The sequence below is a fragment of the Urocitellus parryii genome, chromosome 9 (assembly GCF_045843805.1).
Source record: "Urocitellus parryii isolate mUroPar1 chromosome 9, mUroPar1.hap1, whole genome shotgun sequence".
In the NCBI taxonomy this organism is placed as follows: domain Eukaryota; kingdom Metazoa; phylum Chordata; class Mammalia; order Rodentia; family Sciuridae; genus Urocitellus; species Urocitellus parryii.
The window spans coordinates 110733035-110750154 of record NC_135539.1 but is presented as its reverse complement, the minus strand read 5'-3'; the positions used below and the strand labels follow the sequence as shown (position 1 = coordinate 110750154).

Sequence of the window (17120 nt, the reverse complement as noted above, 5' to 3'; positions counted from 1 at the left end):
GAGGCAGAAAGATTGCGAGTTCAAAGCCAGCCTCAGCAACGTAGCAAGGCCCTAAGTAACTCAGTGAGACCCCATTTCTAAATAAAATATAAAATAAGGCTGGGAATGTGTCTCAGAGGTGGAATTTGAGTGCTCCTGAGAGAGAGTCACAAAGTCAATAGAGATTATATCTATCTATCTACCTATCTATATATATTTAGATTTCTTTAAATGAGGATAAAATGAGCTCTCAATCCTATTGGCCATGTCAATTGGGGAAATTAGGTGAGATCAGAATTTGATTCAAAATATCATGGACATTATACATTTTCATATTGAAAAATGTAACCTTTATGAAAGAAGGCTAATGGTCTGATTGGGTCTGTTCTCCCATTCTTCCCTTCTCCCCTACTCTTATTGCAAAAGATCTAACTTTCTAAAAACATGGCAGCATTGGGAATTCCTTTCACAAAGTTCAGAAAGCTCATCAGTCTTGTTTTGGGAGCAGAAAAGAAGAGACAGATTTGGTATTGAAAATGTGTCCCTGCAGTATGGTTCCCTTGGTTCCACTATTAGTGAAAGAGTATCTTGGATGCTGTAGTAGAATGAAATGAAAAACAATGAGTGAGTGTGATGTTTCCTGCCAAGATAGAAAAAACAGGTAGCTGCCTAGGTCTTCATGTCCAAAAAGAGCAGTAGAGTCAGCCCTCTCCTCCTCTCTCAAAGTGGGTGTCTGCCTTCCCAGGAGAGTTGATAGAGAATCTCCATCCCACTCCTACCAACCACAGTCTTGCTATAATAAGTTGTAAAGAAGAAGGTTCTTATTTCAGAAATAAAAGACCGTCTGGTCTTGTTCTTTTCTCAGGGTGTCTACCACCTCCACATGTCCACCATGGTAATTATAACAAAAGGGATAAGGAGCTCTTTACAATTGGACAGGAAGTGTCCTACAGCTGTGACCCTGGCTACACTCTCATTGGATCTAACCTTGTGCAGTGTACATCCTTGGGAACCTGGAGCCATGCAGCCCCCACATGTGAAGGTGCCTTAAAGCTCTGCTGCAGCTAAAGGAAACTGAGCCGTTTCCTGACTGCATGTACCAGCCTTGTCTCTTTTTCCCTAGTGAAATCATGTGATGCCATTCCAAACCAACTTCTCAATGGCCGCGTGGTTCCTCCTCCTAACCTCCAGCTTGGGGCAGAGGTTTCCTTTGTTTGTGATGCAGGGTGAGTGTGAGGTGATAGGGCCTGAACTGACACCTATCCAGAGCTGAGAAGTGCAACATGTGAGCTCTAAAAATGGTTCATTTTTTTTTTCTCGCTTTGATTCTTTTTCCTCTCCTTTTCTTTACACTTCACGACTAAGAACTCTGTGAGTAACCAAACGCTTTTCATTTTCTCCAAGTGTATGAATTGGGTATGGTCAGTCAAGGCTGGAAATTATCCAGTCATTATTTGAAAAAGAAGAGTTTTGGTTCAAAAGTTAAAGGTCTTGTTATAAAGAATTAATACATGATCTGGGTTCAGTCAAAGAGACTCCTCAGGGTGAACTTGTGTAACAAGGTCTTTGATATTTTCTTCTTTAGGATCTGAGGCCTTTATCTTCATGATGGTCAAGAAACTCTTGACCTTTGGATGCCAAAGAGGAGAGGGAGAGAATTCAGGAAAAGAATATGATTCTAAGGCTTTGTTTTCTCTCTCTTGTTACCTAGTCTGGATCTATTGTATGACTGAGTGGACTTACAAGTAACCTTGGACTTTTTCCTTACCAGAAATGCTTTAAAATATAGATTCTATCCATACTTGAAAGAAGTGATTAATTCCATGCAACAGAGAATTGGTTTCTTTTAGTGATGATTTGCTACCCCTTATTGTTTAAGGTTTCGATTAAATGGCAAATCTTCTAGTCAGTGTGTCCAAGAAGGAATGACAGTAATCTGGAGTAATAAGTTTCCTGTCTGTGAACGTGAGTAGAAAACAAGAATCATCAAATATGGATCTTGCCTCTTGATGTTGTTTGTGTTTACATACGTTTGCCAACTATAACATCTTATCCATGTGTGTGCTTTGAATGAAGACATCTGTATTTATGTATCTATATCCATACAGGCATATATAGATAGATATGTAGATGCCCACTTTTCTCTCTGTTTTAGCATGTAGAACCAGAAGAGTTAAATTTACTCAGCTGACTGCATGTTGTATTGTGGATTCTAGACATACAGTTACCTGGACCAAAACCAAGCATAGAAGGATGTGCTAAAACAGTTAAATTGTGGCTTCCTGTGCAAGTTCCTCTACTGAAGGGCTCCCCTTGGAGCCAGGGAAATTAACTAAAAAGGGTGGAGTTTGGTAGTTTTCTCTTTGTTCTGAGGTTTACCCAGGGGAGGTGTGCATATTAACAACTAATACCATTCATGCCCATGAGGACACACAAATAAAGGATATGAAGTGATTATTCAAAGATTCTGTTCACTTCCTGTGACTTTCTCAAAGGAATCTAGCTTTGAGGAATGGCAGCTGACCTGTGGTCAAGTTGTAGTATCTGTAGTGGTAGGACCAAACGTGATCATGCCCAGGTATGCGGTGCATTTGAAATAGGCACTGGGTGATTATTCTGTTCTAGGTATTGAACTGGCCCCTTTCCCATATTTTTGTCTCACTGAATTCTCATCACACTCCATGAAGTAACTTGAATTATACTATTGATAAAGAAACTGAGGCTGAGAGAAGATACAACTTGCCTAAGGTCATACAGCTATTGAATGACAGTGGAGATTTGAAATCAGGTCTACTGAGAGTGAATGTCATTAGTCTAAGATGCCTCCTCATACGTAATTACCATGTCATTAATATATTATTCTCATGTGCTATTTGTTTATTGTTTCTTATTAAAATTGTTTAGCTAGAACTATTGCACAAATTCAGTTTCACTGTTATTGTTTGGTTAAAATGGTTTATATTGATTTGTTAGCTGAGTATTGAGAAACAGGTAAGAATTTAGGAGCTTGGGAATCAATGAGGACTGTAAGTAAGACATAAATCATACAAATACCTAAGCCAATTTCTGAAAAGTGGCATTTGAATCTTTCGTTTAAGTTTGAATATTTTAGTGTCACCTTCAGTGTGCCAACATAATTCCTTTTTTATTTTTCAGGAATTTCTTGTGACCCTCCTCCTCCTATACAAAATGGTCGGAACAGTGCTTACTCACAACCTATACGTCTTGGTACCGCAATAAGGTACACTTGTGGGGCTAAATATCGTCTCATCGGAGAAAAAGCTATTTTGTGTACAAGTAAAGACCAAGTGAATGGAGTCTGGGATAAACCTGTTCCTGTATGTGAATATTTCCAAAAAGATTCTTCTTGCTCTGAGCCCACCGTACCAGGGGGATTCATAAATAGAGAAACTAAACCACCATACAAACATGGTGATTCTGTGACATTTACCTGTAAAGCCAACTTCACCATGAAAGGAAACAAAACTGTTTGGTGCCAAGCAAATAAAAAGTGGGGCCCAACGCCACTACCGACCTGTGAGAGTGGTGAGTGAGAAAGAAAAACCTAGTTGAGGGGCTGGGATCTCCCATCTCTGTGCAAACCATACTTTGTCTCTTCCCGAAGGGAGGAAAAAGATGGATTTCAGGATGATAGGGGTGGAGGGAGGAAGCGAGGGAAAATTTGAAAATTGAGGTTTCCGTAGAAAAAAATTCACCCAGTGGATGTAAAATCCATTGAGGAAGGCTGTACTATAATCTGGCGCAAGTGACATTCTGTCTTCTGGGCTTGGTAAGCACATTCTGAAGTGACACCTGGTATCTCTTCAAGTTATCTCCTGAGACGACATCACTCTTCGAATCAAAAGACTTTGAAAACTGGACTACTTTCAATTCTTCATTTTCTTCTCATCTGGTTTGGTTTATATTCCAAATGCTCTCCAAATCAAATTTCAATTCTCCAATTACAAGGATTGACAATATTTGAAAATGTTATAGCATCACAACTGGATATTTATTTTCTTAATAAGGAACAATATTGATAAATTCTAAATGGATTAAAGGGCTGAGAAACTATTCAATCATTAACAATATAATTCCATCTACCAATAGATTGATCTATAAATAGATAGGTACCTAAATGTGAGGATAGTCTCAGAGGAGGAAATTTTTAAGATAGTCACAAAATTGAATGACTATGGGAAATAGTAACTAAGTTTTTGTAAAACTTTAGGTAGATGTACGTATACTGTCATATATAGACACATTTGTATGATATAGACATACTCTATTATTAAGTACAGGAAGCATACGATAATATGTATGGAGTATGCCCACAATATATTAGTGTATATATGTATCACATGTTGGATACCAGTAAGCTATATGACTAATACCTGGCAGGATTACCCTGCAAATAATAAAGTACTACTTTTGGAGCAGAGAACAGACTTAAGGACAGGATGAAAATATGGGTAAAAGTGGATACTTTTAGCAACTGAAATTTTTCTCAAGGCAAAATCAATTCATATAGTGTAATTAAAGATGAAAATTAATGCAAGAGTCAGGGCATAAAGTGGATACAATTAAACCACACTTGAAGTTGAAAATTAGTGATAGCTGGTTGCTATAAATTACATGCCATTTATTTGAATCTGTGTCCTAAAGTCAGCAGATTGTGAAGCCCATCTCATCTGATGGCTTTTTTTCCTAATATGTGTGTGTGTGTGTGTGTGTGTGTGTGTGTGTGTGTGTGTGAAGATATCCCTCTGCAGTGTCCAACACTTCCTGAGATCCACGATGGACATCACACAGGGCAAAATGTGAGCCAGTTTGCCCCAGGATTTTCTGTGACTTATAGTTGTAAACGTGGCTACTTGCTTAATGGAGAAAAGATCATTAGGTGTCTATCTTCGGGAGAATGGAGTGCTGCCCCTCCCACATGCATAGGTACCCTATATTTGCAATCTGTTTCAAGGAATTGGGCTGTGCTGTGATTTGCCACCGTTTCTTATATGTGGCTTGTATTTTTAGAGGCACGGTGTGACACTCCGGCGCAGCTTCTCAATGGGCGGGTAGAGGTACCTCAAAGTCTTCTGCCTGGAGTGACTGCGAAATTCTCCTGTAACGAAGGGTGAGTATCAGGAGTCTCTTTGAGATTTAATTTATTTGGATGACCCATGCATGGTGGAAACTGAAACTTGCAGAAGAATCTCTGGAAGGATCTATGGCTATCCCGAGTGAGGTTGTAAGAGAGAGAGCTGATTTAAAAAAAAAAAAAAAAAGAGTAGGTGCACACAAATGGAATGAATTTGTCTTGTATTTTGAGTGAGAGGCTGACGTTCTTCAGCACAAACTGCCTGACAGCTCTGAATGACCACCCTCTGTCTCCAGGTACAGATTACAAGGCCAACCTTCTAGTCAGTGTGTAATTGCTGGAAATAAAGCTATTTGGACCAAGAAGCCGGTATGTGAAGGTATGTAAGAACCGTAGGGCATATGTAGAGCACCATGGTGGTTTGACAGGATGCTGCAGTCTCAGCTTTACAAAAAGCTTCTGGTTCATTCACTAGCATGCAGACTCTTATACAGCAAAGGATGCCTAGAAATCCTAAGCAGCAGGGTCTTCATTGAAGCAGCCTTCAATTGTCTCTTTATTCTCAGCCTCCCTCAAGTCAAATGGGCTTCCTAGGCTTTTCCTTCTCTGAAAGCTACATAGACTTGTGAAATCATTAAAAAAAACATTGGATAGTTGGTAATAGGAACCAAAGGATCAGCTGAGTCAATATACTCAAACATGAAGATTTAAAGTCATACTTTTAAATTATATGGTATTCGCTGTCTTGATGGAGTTATTACAGATATCACTGTCCTTGAACCTAGGAGGTGGGAGTAGTTTCAAGCAGCACCTGAGGCATTGTCGCTTGCAGTACACCTGTGATTTTTCATCTCTCTCTAATTTCTGTAGAAATTCTTTGCCCACCACCTTCCTCTATTCGCAACGGAAGACACACAGGCAGCTCTTCAGGGAAATTTTCATATGGAAGCAGAGTCACTTACACTTGTGACCCAGACCCAGAGAAAGGAGTGAAGTTCATCCTTATTGGGGAGAACACTATCCGTTGTACCATGGATAGTCAGAAGTCGGGGTCCTGGAGCGGCCCTGCACCACGCTGTGAACTTTCTACTTCTGCGGTTCGTTGTCCACATCCCCAGATCCTGAGAGGCCAAATGTCATCTGTGCCGAAAGATCAATATTCCTATAATGACACTGTGGTATTTGCCTGTGAGCCCAGCTTCACCCTGAAGGGCAGTGGGAAAATACGATGTAATGCCCAAGGCACGTGGGAGCCATCAGTGCCCGTTTGTGAAAAGGGTGAGTGTTCTGCACTGATGTATCGTCTCGAAAAGGTCGAGGAAGGATTGTGGGCTTTCAACAGGACCTTTTCCACTTCCTGTACTCTTGGTCAAACTAAATACAGAGTGGGCAGAAATTCTATGGAGGACTTTCTTAACACTCCCCACCCCACCATGGTTTCGTTTTGTGGAAATATGCTTGGGGGAAAAGTATTAGGGATCATTGAGTTGTCCATTTCTTTCTTTAAAAAAAAAATGGAAGTAAAACACTTGTTTGTCTTAACAATGTTACTTAAAAGGGAAGTCATCAAAGCCCTCACCCAGGGATATATCAGAATCGCCCATAAAAGCATCCAAGATGGTTCCTTAAGAAGGAAGAAACAGGAGAGGAGTTAGACCAAGCAGGAACGATCTAAAATTACCCTAAACTGGGTTGCAAGATACCCTCTGTGCCACATAGCTGCTGCGAGAGTGCAATTGTAGCATTAAGGTCAATTTTTTTTTTTTTTTTTTTTTTTTTTTGCTCAGTTTCTGTTGTTATCTTAAAGCAATTGTTTTGTGTTTTCCTTTGCTTTAGAATGCCAGCCGCCTCCTACAATCCTCAATGGGGAAAGAGAAGGAAGACGCCTGGTCCGCTTTGACCCTGGGACCTCCATAAAATATAGCTGTAATCCTGGCTATGTGCTGGTGGGAGAAGAATACTTACACTGCACCTCGGAAGGAAAGTGGACACCCACTACCCCTCAGTGCAAAGGTATCAAGCCTCCAATGCAGATGTTTTACTGTTTTTAAGATTACCTTGTGTTGATGTCTCACCCTCATCTACTTTCCTAGTGGCGGAGTGTAAACCGATAGGACGGCAACTCTTTCGAAAACCTCAGCATGTGTTTATTAGACCAGCTGTTTACTCTTCTTGCGGTGAAGGGTGAGTGAAGGCTCTGACTTAGTAGTGCATACTACTATGTAAGAGTAGTTCATGTTCCTGCAGAGTTGATCACGCTATTTGTCCTTGCATAGGAACTATGCAATGGATAGATGGTACTGACCCTAGCTACATTTTTGTTCCTGTTGCTTCTATCACTTCTTGTTCTGAAAGGAACAAATCTGCCTTAAAGCCAATAGTTCTCACTTAGCTTAGTGGTCAGCAGATGGCCAAATGATGTGACTCTTTATCTCTAGGTACCGGTTAAGTGAGAATGCTTATCAACAGTGTGAAGGTACAGTTCCTTGGTTTATGGAGATTCGTCTTTGTAAAGGTGAGTGGCAAAAAATGACAGAGAATCTGAAGTGATGTGCCACCTATGTGTTTCTTGGGAGATTGCAGTTTCATATCATGCCGTGGGGATTAGTGCATTAGATTCCATTCTGTCAATTCTGTCAATGGTTACAGTGGCATAGCTTTGCCATGTCTTTCTGTTGTCACCGTTGCCTACTTCAATCACCTAAACTGAATGTATTCAGCTGCTGATTCTCTTTTCTGATTTAGGATTATGAGAATAATGAGAGTGATGACCGTGTGAACCTCCATCTTTAACATGGGGTAACTGTGGTTTAGTGAAGAGATCAGGAGATGGGTGTCAGATCTGAAGTCAGATTCTGTTCCCACTGCTTAATAACTGTATGACCTTGGGCAATTTATGTAGCTTCTCTAAAGCTCTAGTCTCTCCTCTGTAAAACTGGCATCAAACTATAGACTTCAGAATTATTGGAATTAAATGATACTAACCCTATTTTCTGGATGGGAAAACTGCTAGTCACAAAATAGGCACTCAACCAACAATAGATACTCTTAGCCAACTGTATTACTGTATCACCTCAGCACGAAGCACTCAAAAAAGCATAATTCTATCACCTGTACCTTTTGTCCTCCCATCGGCTAGGTTCAAAGAATTCTTCCTTTAATTAGCAAGTGACTCCTGGGTCTTTCTGCCTCATAATTTGATATCGATCGGTATGTTCACTTTCAATAAAGATTTTCTGTCCTGTGAAACTGCTTAAGTTTTATATCCATAATGAACTTCGAAATAGCACCATGAAAATTCATCCATAGCCTCCGGGAAGTGACAGCATCACAACCTGCTTTGCTAATATTCTTTGGTGTCTGAGAGAGACTTCTACAGTATCTTTTCATCTCTCTAGAAATCACCTGCCCACCACCCCCTGTTATCTACAATGGGAGACACACAGGGAGTTCCTCCGAAGACGTTCCATATGGAACCATGATCACTTATACGTGTAACCCCGGGCCGGAGGAAGGAGTCCAATTCAACCTCATTGGGGAGAGCACCATCCGGTGTACAAGCACTGATGGAGAGAGAGGCACCTGGAGTGGCCCCGCTCCTCTCTGTAAACTATCCCTCCCTGCTGTCCAGTGCTCAGAAGTCTTCATTGAAAATGGATTCAAGACATCCATAAAGCCAGCCCCATATTTCTACAATGACACTGTGACCTTCAAGTGTAATCATGGATATACTTTGAAGGGTAGTGGTCAGATTCGTTGCAAAGACAATGATATCTGGGATCCTGAAAAACCAGTTTGTGAAAAAGGTAAAAACCCAATGGGGATTTAAAAAAAAAAAAAGGTATTTACTTAGTTTTTTTGTTTATTACTCCCACTCAATACTAGAGTTGTGGAAAAAGCCAAGGGAGCATGAATTACTTTCCCATTCCTTCGATTCTGTGAAAGAATGTTCTATGTGTGTTGTATGTATTTTTCATGCAAATGCCCCCTTAGATCTAGGATATAGTCAGGGTAGATAATGAGAGGGATTTTTTTTTTTTTTAATGGGACTTGTTCTTTTACAAGAGTAGAAAGCATTCAGTGAAGAATGAGAGCTTTCTGATCCTCGGCTTCCAAGTTTTAGATTGTCTGTTGTCAAATGTTGCATACTTACAATTTTGGAGTAGAATTCCTCTGTATTGGTGTTTATGTGGGGAGCTTTCTCCTCAGGCTGCCAGCCTCCTTCTGGGCTCCATCACGGTCGGCATACAGGTGGAAATATGGTCCTCTTTGTCCCGGGGACGACAGTAGACTACACTTGTGACCCTGGCTACATGCTTGTGGGAAACAAATCCATTCAGTGTATGCCTTCAGGACACTGGAGTCCCACTCCACGATGTGAAGGTACTTTCAGTTCCTGAGTTGTCTTTCTCTTTGAAATGAAGTATCTATGAATAAATTCCAACTTTGCTCCCCCAGAAGCATGTAAGGATGTGACAACGCTTCCAGCTGAGGCACGTGTGGAACTAGTGAACACGGCCTGTCAAGACGGGTGAGTGTGAGGTAGCCCGTTCTGAGCAAAGGGGTCTGCCTTGGGTTTGCTCACTCACTCTGCCCACAGCTTTTCTTGATGAGTTCCTTTACAGGTTCCTCCTTGTTACACCCACAGAGAGCATTAGGTTGTGGTGGTCTAACTAGCGACTCTGACTTTCTATGCTTTCTTGAAATGGGAAGAGCTTTACAGGGTTTCTAAGTCTAAAGTAGTTTTCTTATTTACAAAATCAAGAGTTCTAGCTTCCTCTGCCAAAGTTCCTATTTGGAAGTGCCTCTGTATCTGTAGTTTGAAGAAGCCCAGTTGCAGAAGTGTGATTTTGGAAAAAGGTAAATGTATTATATTCTGTCTCTCACTAGGTACCGGTTGACTGGACATGCTTATAAGAAATGTCAAGATGCTAAGAATGGGGTTTGGTTCCAGAAGATTCCACAATGTAAAGGTAAATTCGAGAAAAAAAAAAACAAACCCACAAAACTACCTGTGTACATAGCGGGTTAGAGAGGGAAGGCCACCGAAGAAATTTCATTTATTTATGATTCTCCCTCAGTGTATATGTAAGGTAATAGAAAATCTATCAGTGTTTGAGTCAAGCATAGTAGTGCACACTTGTAATACCAGAGGCTAGGAAGGCTGAGGCAGGAGGATCACAAGTTCAAAGCCAGCCCTCAGCAATTTAGTGAGGTTCTAAGCAATTTAGCAAGAGCCTGTCTTAAAATAAAAAATAAAAAGGACTGGGGATGTGGCTTAGTGGTTAAGCGCCCTTGGGTTCAATCCCTAGTACCAAAAAAAAAAAAAAAAAAAAAACTTTCAGTGTTTTATCAACCCTTGCACTGGGAAACAAATAATAGAAAGTGAGTATTTGCCATATATTTATAAAATATATAACCATTTAAAAAAACTATAGCTCTTATTTCTAGGCCATAAGAACATAGGTTGTGGTGGTCTAACTAGTGACTCAGACTTTCTATGCTTATATAGAAAGTTATATTTCTTTCTATCTTAATACTTTTCTGAATTTTTTGGAACAAGTATGTATTACTCGTCACACCTTTTAATGAAGATGTTTAACAAAAAGCATAATCCGGCTTCCAAAAGTTTTTTAGTTATGTGAAATGTAATGCAGTTGCATAGTGTCACCTGTACTGAATGAAGATCGTCATTGTGATGGATCCACTGAAGTTGAATCCTCTAAATTTCTCCTGCAGCTATTCACTGTCCCCCTCCACCTAAGATTGACAACGGGAGGCACACGGGCGTGATGGCAGAGCACTTTCTGTATGGAAATGAAGTCTCTTATGAATGTGACCAAGGATTCTATCTTCTGGGGAAGAAAATTTTACAGTGCGGAAATGATTCTCTAGGACAAGGGTCTTGGAGTGAACCTCCCCCACGGTGCCTACAGTCTCCGCCTGTAACTCACTGCCCTAACCCAGAAATCAAACATGGATACAAGCTCAACAAAACTCGTTCTGCATATTCCCACAATGACCTATTGCATGTTGCCTGCAATCCCGGCTTCATCATGAAAGGAAGTCACTTGATAAGGTGTCATACAGATAACACCTGGGTACCAGGGGTACCGACTTGTTTCAGAAAAGGTAAGTTCCTTTAAGGAATAAAATATGGATATTGTACAAAATAAAGGTTTTTGAATATGCACTTGCCATTCTGGCTAGGGAAAAGCATTTAAAAGCTAAGGTGGTTGTATTGTTCGACAAGATATCTGATTTTCCTTCTCAATGATGTTTTTCCCTCTTTCTGTTTTCGATGTGTAGAGCAATACTATATGAAAGGACAAAAGTTAACTTCCAAATTAATTGAGGCTCCAAATTTCTTATTCTTATGAATTTAAAATAGGAAAAATACAGATTTTTTTGGCTGATGTTTGACTGTAATGTTGCTTGATAATTTGATATTTAAGGCTGTCATACCAACCAGAAGGAGAACTGTAGGTGTTCCAAAGAGTGAAGCTGGCCTTCAGATCCACCAAATTATCTTTCTTATAATTTTAGTTGTCATTGGGAGCTTTATTGCTGTCAATGATTATCTAGAGCAGAGACTGCCAATGAGCGACCCAAATGAATTCAGGACCCCAGAACTTCTCTGTGGCCAGCACAGTAGTCTTAAGAGAAACCCATCTCTGTTGCCCAATAAAATTAGTGAACCTGCAAATAGTGACATCCACAGCAATTACCACTTTTGAAAGGATAGGGGATCTCTGATTTATCACCCGGAGACTCACTTCCTAGTTCCTAAAGGCATTGGATGTGGGATCCTTAGACTACAGCCTATTTGCTAGGTAGAGGAAAAAGAAGAGAATTCTCTTGGTTGACAGATTACAACTGTGGATTGCAGCCACTGATGTTACAATATCTTCCTTTATTACTTTTCTTTAGATCATCTATGAGGTAAGTAGGAGGTATACATTTCTGTCCAGTGTTGCTTGGTCTGGTTGGAATGAATGTTTCTGGTTACCAATTAACTGGCTTATGGCCGATTGCCTTTCTGCACTGTTATCACTTAAGATAGTGCTGTCTGGTATTTCTCTATGTCGAATTAAAGGTCCTTCCTTATTGATCTATAAGCTTTCTTAGAGTGTCAGCCTCCACCTACCATCGCCAATGGGTCTCATACTGGTGGAAATAAAGCTGAGTTTGCCGCTGGAATGTCAGTCCTGTACAGCTGTGACCAAGGCTACCTGCTGGTGGGAGAAGAGTTCCTTGTCTGCACATATGAGGGAACCTGGAGTCACCCTGCCCCTTACTGTAAAGGTACTTTGTCTATTCTTTCTTTTCTTTTTTTTTTTTTTGATCTTAGCAAATCGATTTGTTCCAAATAGATATTTTCTATGTTCAACTAAGAATAGTTGAACTGTTAAAATGTTCTATGTTCAACTTAGAATAGCCAATGAAATGCTATTAAATGGATCATTTAATTAAATGCACTTAATTGGATTAATATATTAATTAACATGAATGTTTCAAACTCAGAAAAAATGGCTTAGGCTATAGTCTGTGTGGTAAATGACCACTAATGTAATCCTTCACATACAGAAAGTTGAAGAGCTTTCATGATTAAACTTACGCACAGATTGTATCTATGCTCCGGTTACAGTTATGATAAAATCATTTGATAAAATACCAATAAAAAATATGATGGTCTTTTGAGCATATTTCCTCTGGGTGGTCATGGGATTATGGGTAAATTTTTTTATAAAATCTTCAGAAAGTCATCTTCGCTATCAAAAACATTGCATATGAAGTATGAATAGTAAATTAATATCTAATGTTGCTGAACACATTTTACTCTATGCCAGACACTGTGCAGAGCACTTTACATGCACAACCTCATGAGATCCATCTTCCTGAGATCCATAGAAGTTTGGGGCCATTATTATCCCTGTTTTATAGATGAGGTTCCAGTGAGTTGGAGAGATTTATAACTTACTCAAAGTCAGGCAACTAGTAAGTAGGAGAATCAGAATTCAAATCTGATTTTACACTATTGACCTCTACACTGGAAAGGTGAAAGAAAAATGAGAAAACATACCAGTATGAATTAGAGAGTAAGAAGGGGAGTAGGAAAATAAGCCAATAATTCAAAATATTTAATATTACCCATTCAGCCTTCATCGTTTCTCTAAGAAGCCTTTAGAATGATCCCATATGGAAGCAAAAAGAAAGAAAACAATCTGACTTAAATTACCTGGTGATTATTAAGACTGACAGCTGACCCTAAGAGACTATACCTGAAATATTGCTGTTTGCTATTTCAATGAAGTGTTGCTTACTGACAATGAAATAAGTTGGTTTCATAACCTTTCCATTAAAAGGAGTTGCTTCTTGGGGCTGGGAGGCTGTGGCTCAGTGGCAGAGTGCTTACCTCTCACATGTGAGGCACTGGGTTCAATCCTCAGCACCACATAAAAATAAATAAAATAAAGATACTGTGTCCATGTATAACTAAAAAAATATTTTTTTTTAAAAAAAAGGGGGTTGCTTCTTTCTTAGTAAAGGAACAAAGTATGACTCCACTTCAGTCTGATTCCTTTAATTGCAGAGGTAAACTGTAACTTCACCGAGAATATGAATGGAATCCAGAATGGACTGGAGCCTGGGAAGATGTATCAGTATGGAGCTGTAGTAACTATGGAGTGTGAAGATGGTTATACCCTGGAGGGCAGCCCCCAGAGCCAGTGCCAAGGCGACCACCAGTGGAACCCTCCCCTGGCTGTCTGTACATCCCGTAAGTGATAAAGCTTCATGCTACTTGCATCTGGTCCATGGAGAGAGAGCATAAGGTGTCTGCCTCAATGTTGGAGACTGAAGGGCTTTCAATTGACATAGGTCTGTGACCAGTGGTACAATACAATGAACTTGAAGCCAGTGGTCTATTCTAGAAAAAGCACAGATTTCTGAGGATGCATGAATAAATGCATAAATAAAAGAAAAAGAGGGAAACATTAAGAGGAGCAAAATGCAAACTAACAGCCTTCCATTTGGAAAAGAGTTGTAGCAGTGATTTCCCTCCTTGCTTAATTTCTATTTATAAGTGCTTGCCAATTTGACAAAAGCTCCAAAAACATGTTAACCAACCTGTTAGAACTGTTCATGTTTGCATTCAATTCTGAGAAATCGTTAATAACAAAGTTGAGTATATTGTTTTGTTACTTGTTGGTGAATTTCCCAACCTACCTAATTTAGGTGAAAAAAAAAATCCAGTGAATTGTCACATGATAAAAGAGTGGGTCCAACTCAGGAATCCAATCTATAATAAATAGACTTGGAAGGGAGCTGACTTCTGGTACGTTGCCAGAGGTTAATGGGACTTGGGTCACATGGAATTATACCAGTAGACTGATATTTTCATGATTTTATATTCTTCTTAGGTTCATTTGCTCCTCTTCTTTCTGGTAAGTTTTCTTAAATACTTGAAGAAAATCTCTTATTGTCTTTTATAAATACTTACAAAATTAGATGCCCTATAGTCCGTTAATATTTTTTCATTTCAATTTATTGGATACGATCCTATTTTAATGTGTATGTCATATTACAAAATATCCCTTTGGATAGAGTTGCATAAGTAATTTAAATAGCCAACTATTGCTGCTTTTTAAAATGAAAGTTTTGCTTTCATTACCCCTTGGTCTTTTGCATGATTTGGTACTTTTGAAAAAAAATTCTGCTCTAGCAAAATAGAACTGAGAGTCAAATGTTGTTATGCAAAAATCATGGCATCCTGGTGTCCTGGGCTCCAAATTTCACCTCAGTGACAATGTTCCTAATAAAACCAAAAGAAACAAACAAAAACCAATAGAAAGTTGACTGGAACCCTGTGATATCATGCTTGCTGTTTTAGATAAAACGTGGACTGGCTCAAATCAGGAAAACATTAGGCCCAGTTATGATTTATTCAGGAACTCAATGTTTATGGTTGAGAAAATTTAAATATAAAACTTTTTAATACTTCTTAAGCACAAAACACTCAGCGTAAGCCCCACAATCAGTCCATAACGGTATAGGTCATGTCTTCCTGGCATTTGATGGTCACTGTTTTTTTCCCCTAGGTATCGTGGCAGGTTCAGTACTTGCTCTCTTCTTGGTTGGTGTCTCCTTATACATGATACTAAAGTACAGAGAACAGTAAGTTCAAATGCATGTTTGATCAAAATGCACAACAGGTTTTAGCTTCTTGTCGGAAACTGAACACAGAAGCACCCATTGTTTGAAGTGAACATTGCAATGTGACAACTGTAAGGAGGGATCTGGTGATATATAGAAGGAAGACCCTTCTGTAAGAACTTAAAAGATCCCACACACACCGCTCATGTAAAATGATGTTTATTTAGATAGTACCCTGTACAAAATCTAGGGATCAGAAAGAAAAACAAAACAAAGCAAAATGCCAGTGGTAACAGCTGCATATATTTTGGTCTATTTCTATCAAATATTTCTCTTTCTTTTTTGCTTTTTAAACTGAAGTTTTGGCATTATAATATCTCATCTTAATTTGATTTCCATTTAGATAAATGTATATATTTTTCACATCCTTTTTTTAGTTACTTAAGAGCATATTATTCTAGTCTGTGTATTCATGCTTTGCAACAATTTTATTGTATATACATTTGTTTTGATAATAAATAAGATAGGAGGAAAACCTTTGGATAAACTGTCTTCCTCATCTGCTAATTTCTTTAGGATAAATTTAAATTTTTAGAATTAGTAGGAATAAGTATATGAATATTTAATACATTTAACAAATATTGCCAAATGACTTTCCAGAAACTTCTAACTTGATTATATATCAAATAATTAACGTGTCTGGATGTGTTGTGTTTCTCGACCTCTTTTCCTGCTTCATTGATTTGTCTATTCTTTCATCGAAAATAATTTGTGTTTAATTAATATAAATTGTATTATGCTGCTATAATATCTGATAGAGGATCTCTAATACAGTTTTGGGGGCTTTCCTCTGTATTCTGTTTTTTCTTACAGGCAATTTTTGAAATTGTTATCAATCAAGTGTTATGACTGCATTTAAGTCTGTAGAGGAATTTCTGAGAAATTGGCCTCTTTCATGTTCTCTTGTTCAGAAACATACTAGGTCTCTCCAATTGTTTCCATATAGATTTGGCTCAGGTCAGGAAAACCTTAAGCCCAAATATGATTTTTCAGGAATTCAGTATTTAATGTTGAGAAAAGTTAGGTATAAGAGTCAAAAAACAATTTTGCCACAGTCAAGTCATCTTTTCTTTGACTAAATTATTTTTTCTGTTTGCATAAATACTAGATTTCTATTTTTTGTATTTTCTTATCCAGAAACTAGACATACCTTTACATTTTACTTTTAATTTGTTTTTAAATATCTGAATCCAACTGGAATTTATTCTGTGGCCTGGTGGTTGATGTAACCCCACTTGCATTCTTTTTCTATGTAGTCAATTCTTTGAAAGCCTGTTTTGAGGAACATCCCTCCTTACCCATTGTTTTGTAGTGCTTTTTACCAGGTAGTGTAATTATTTACATAATAATTAAATAATTAATATTTAATTATTATGACAGCTTCGAGTTATGTCAGAGACACATGATAGAGATGTGGAAAATAGATGGTGTTCTGCTGATCTGCCTGTCTCTAGGAGCCAGAAGTACTCTATTAAAAATTATAGCATTATAAAAGTTTTTCTGAGATTTCAATTTTCTCCCTCTTTAAATTTTTTTCCATTTATTTTTACAGATAGGTTATAGAACTACTTATATACAACCATAACCACAGCCCCAAGAAAAAAGTATTAGTATTCACAGTTTCCTTCCAGAAACATAGATTTTGATATATTTTTTAAAAATATCTATCAGTCAAAATGTAATGGTTCACCTCATAATTACATAAATTTAAATTATCTAAGTATCCTTTTTATTGCTTTTGTAAATAAAATCATTTTGGCTCTGACATAATTAATTTCAACTGATATCTAGGAATCTTTATCCTAATACAATTATTCATTTTAACAGTTTT

At 38.4% G+C, this 17120-nt stretch overlaps 1 protein-coding gene across 3 annotated transcripts in view; it reads left to right on the top strand.

The window, feature by feature from the left end:
* Window positions 1–17120, top strand: part of Cr2 (complement C3d receptor 2) — a 30925-nt gene that overhangs the window by 9887 nt on the left and 3918 nt on the right. Inside the window, exons 6-25 of one of the 3 annotated variants that reach the window (XM_077802974.1) lie at window positions 845–1021; window positions 1103–1205; window positions 1859–1944; window positions 3136–3525; window positions 4738–4926; window positions 5011–5110; window positions 5371–5453; window positions 5945–6352; window positions 6911–7087; window positions 7168–7258; window positions 7513–7589; window positions 8473–8880; window positions 9284–9457; window positions 9533–9605; window positions 9965–10047; window positions 10814–11206; window positions 12194–12379; window positions 13668–13853; window positions 14497–14520; window positions 15175–15250. In XM_077802974.1, coding sequence (XP_077659100.1) covers window positions 845–1021; window positions 1103–1205; window positions 1859–1944; window positions 3136–3525; window positions 4738–4926; window positions 5011–5110; window positions 5371–5453; window positions 5945–6352; window positions 6911–7087; window positions 7168–7258; window positions 7513–7589; window positions 8473–8880; window positions 9284–9457; window positions 9533–9605; window positions 9965–10047; window positions 10814–11206; window positions 12194–12379; window positions 13668–13853; window positions 14497–14520; window positions 15175–15250 — 3484 coding nt within the window. The remainder of the gene's footprint in view (window positions 1–844; window positions 1022–1102; window positions 1206–1858; window positions 1945–3135; window positions 3526–4737; window positions 4927–5010; window positions 5111–5370; window positions 5454–5944; window positions 6353–6910; window positions 7088–7167; window positions 7259–7512; window positions 7590–8472; window positions 8881–9283; window positions 9458–9532; window positions 9606–9964; window positions 10048–10813; window positions 11207–12193; window positions 12380–13667; window positions 13854–14496; window positions 14521–15174; window positions 15251–17120) is intronic. The other 2 variants (XM_077802975.1, XM_077802976.1) reach the window with 2 other exon arrangements.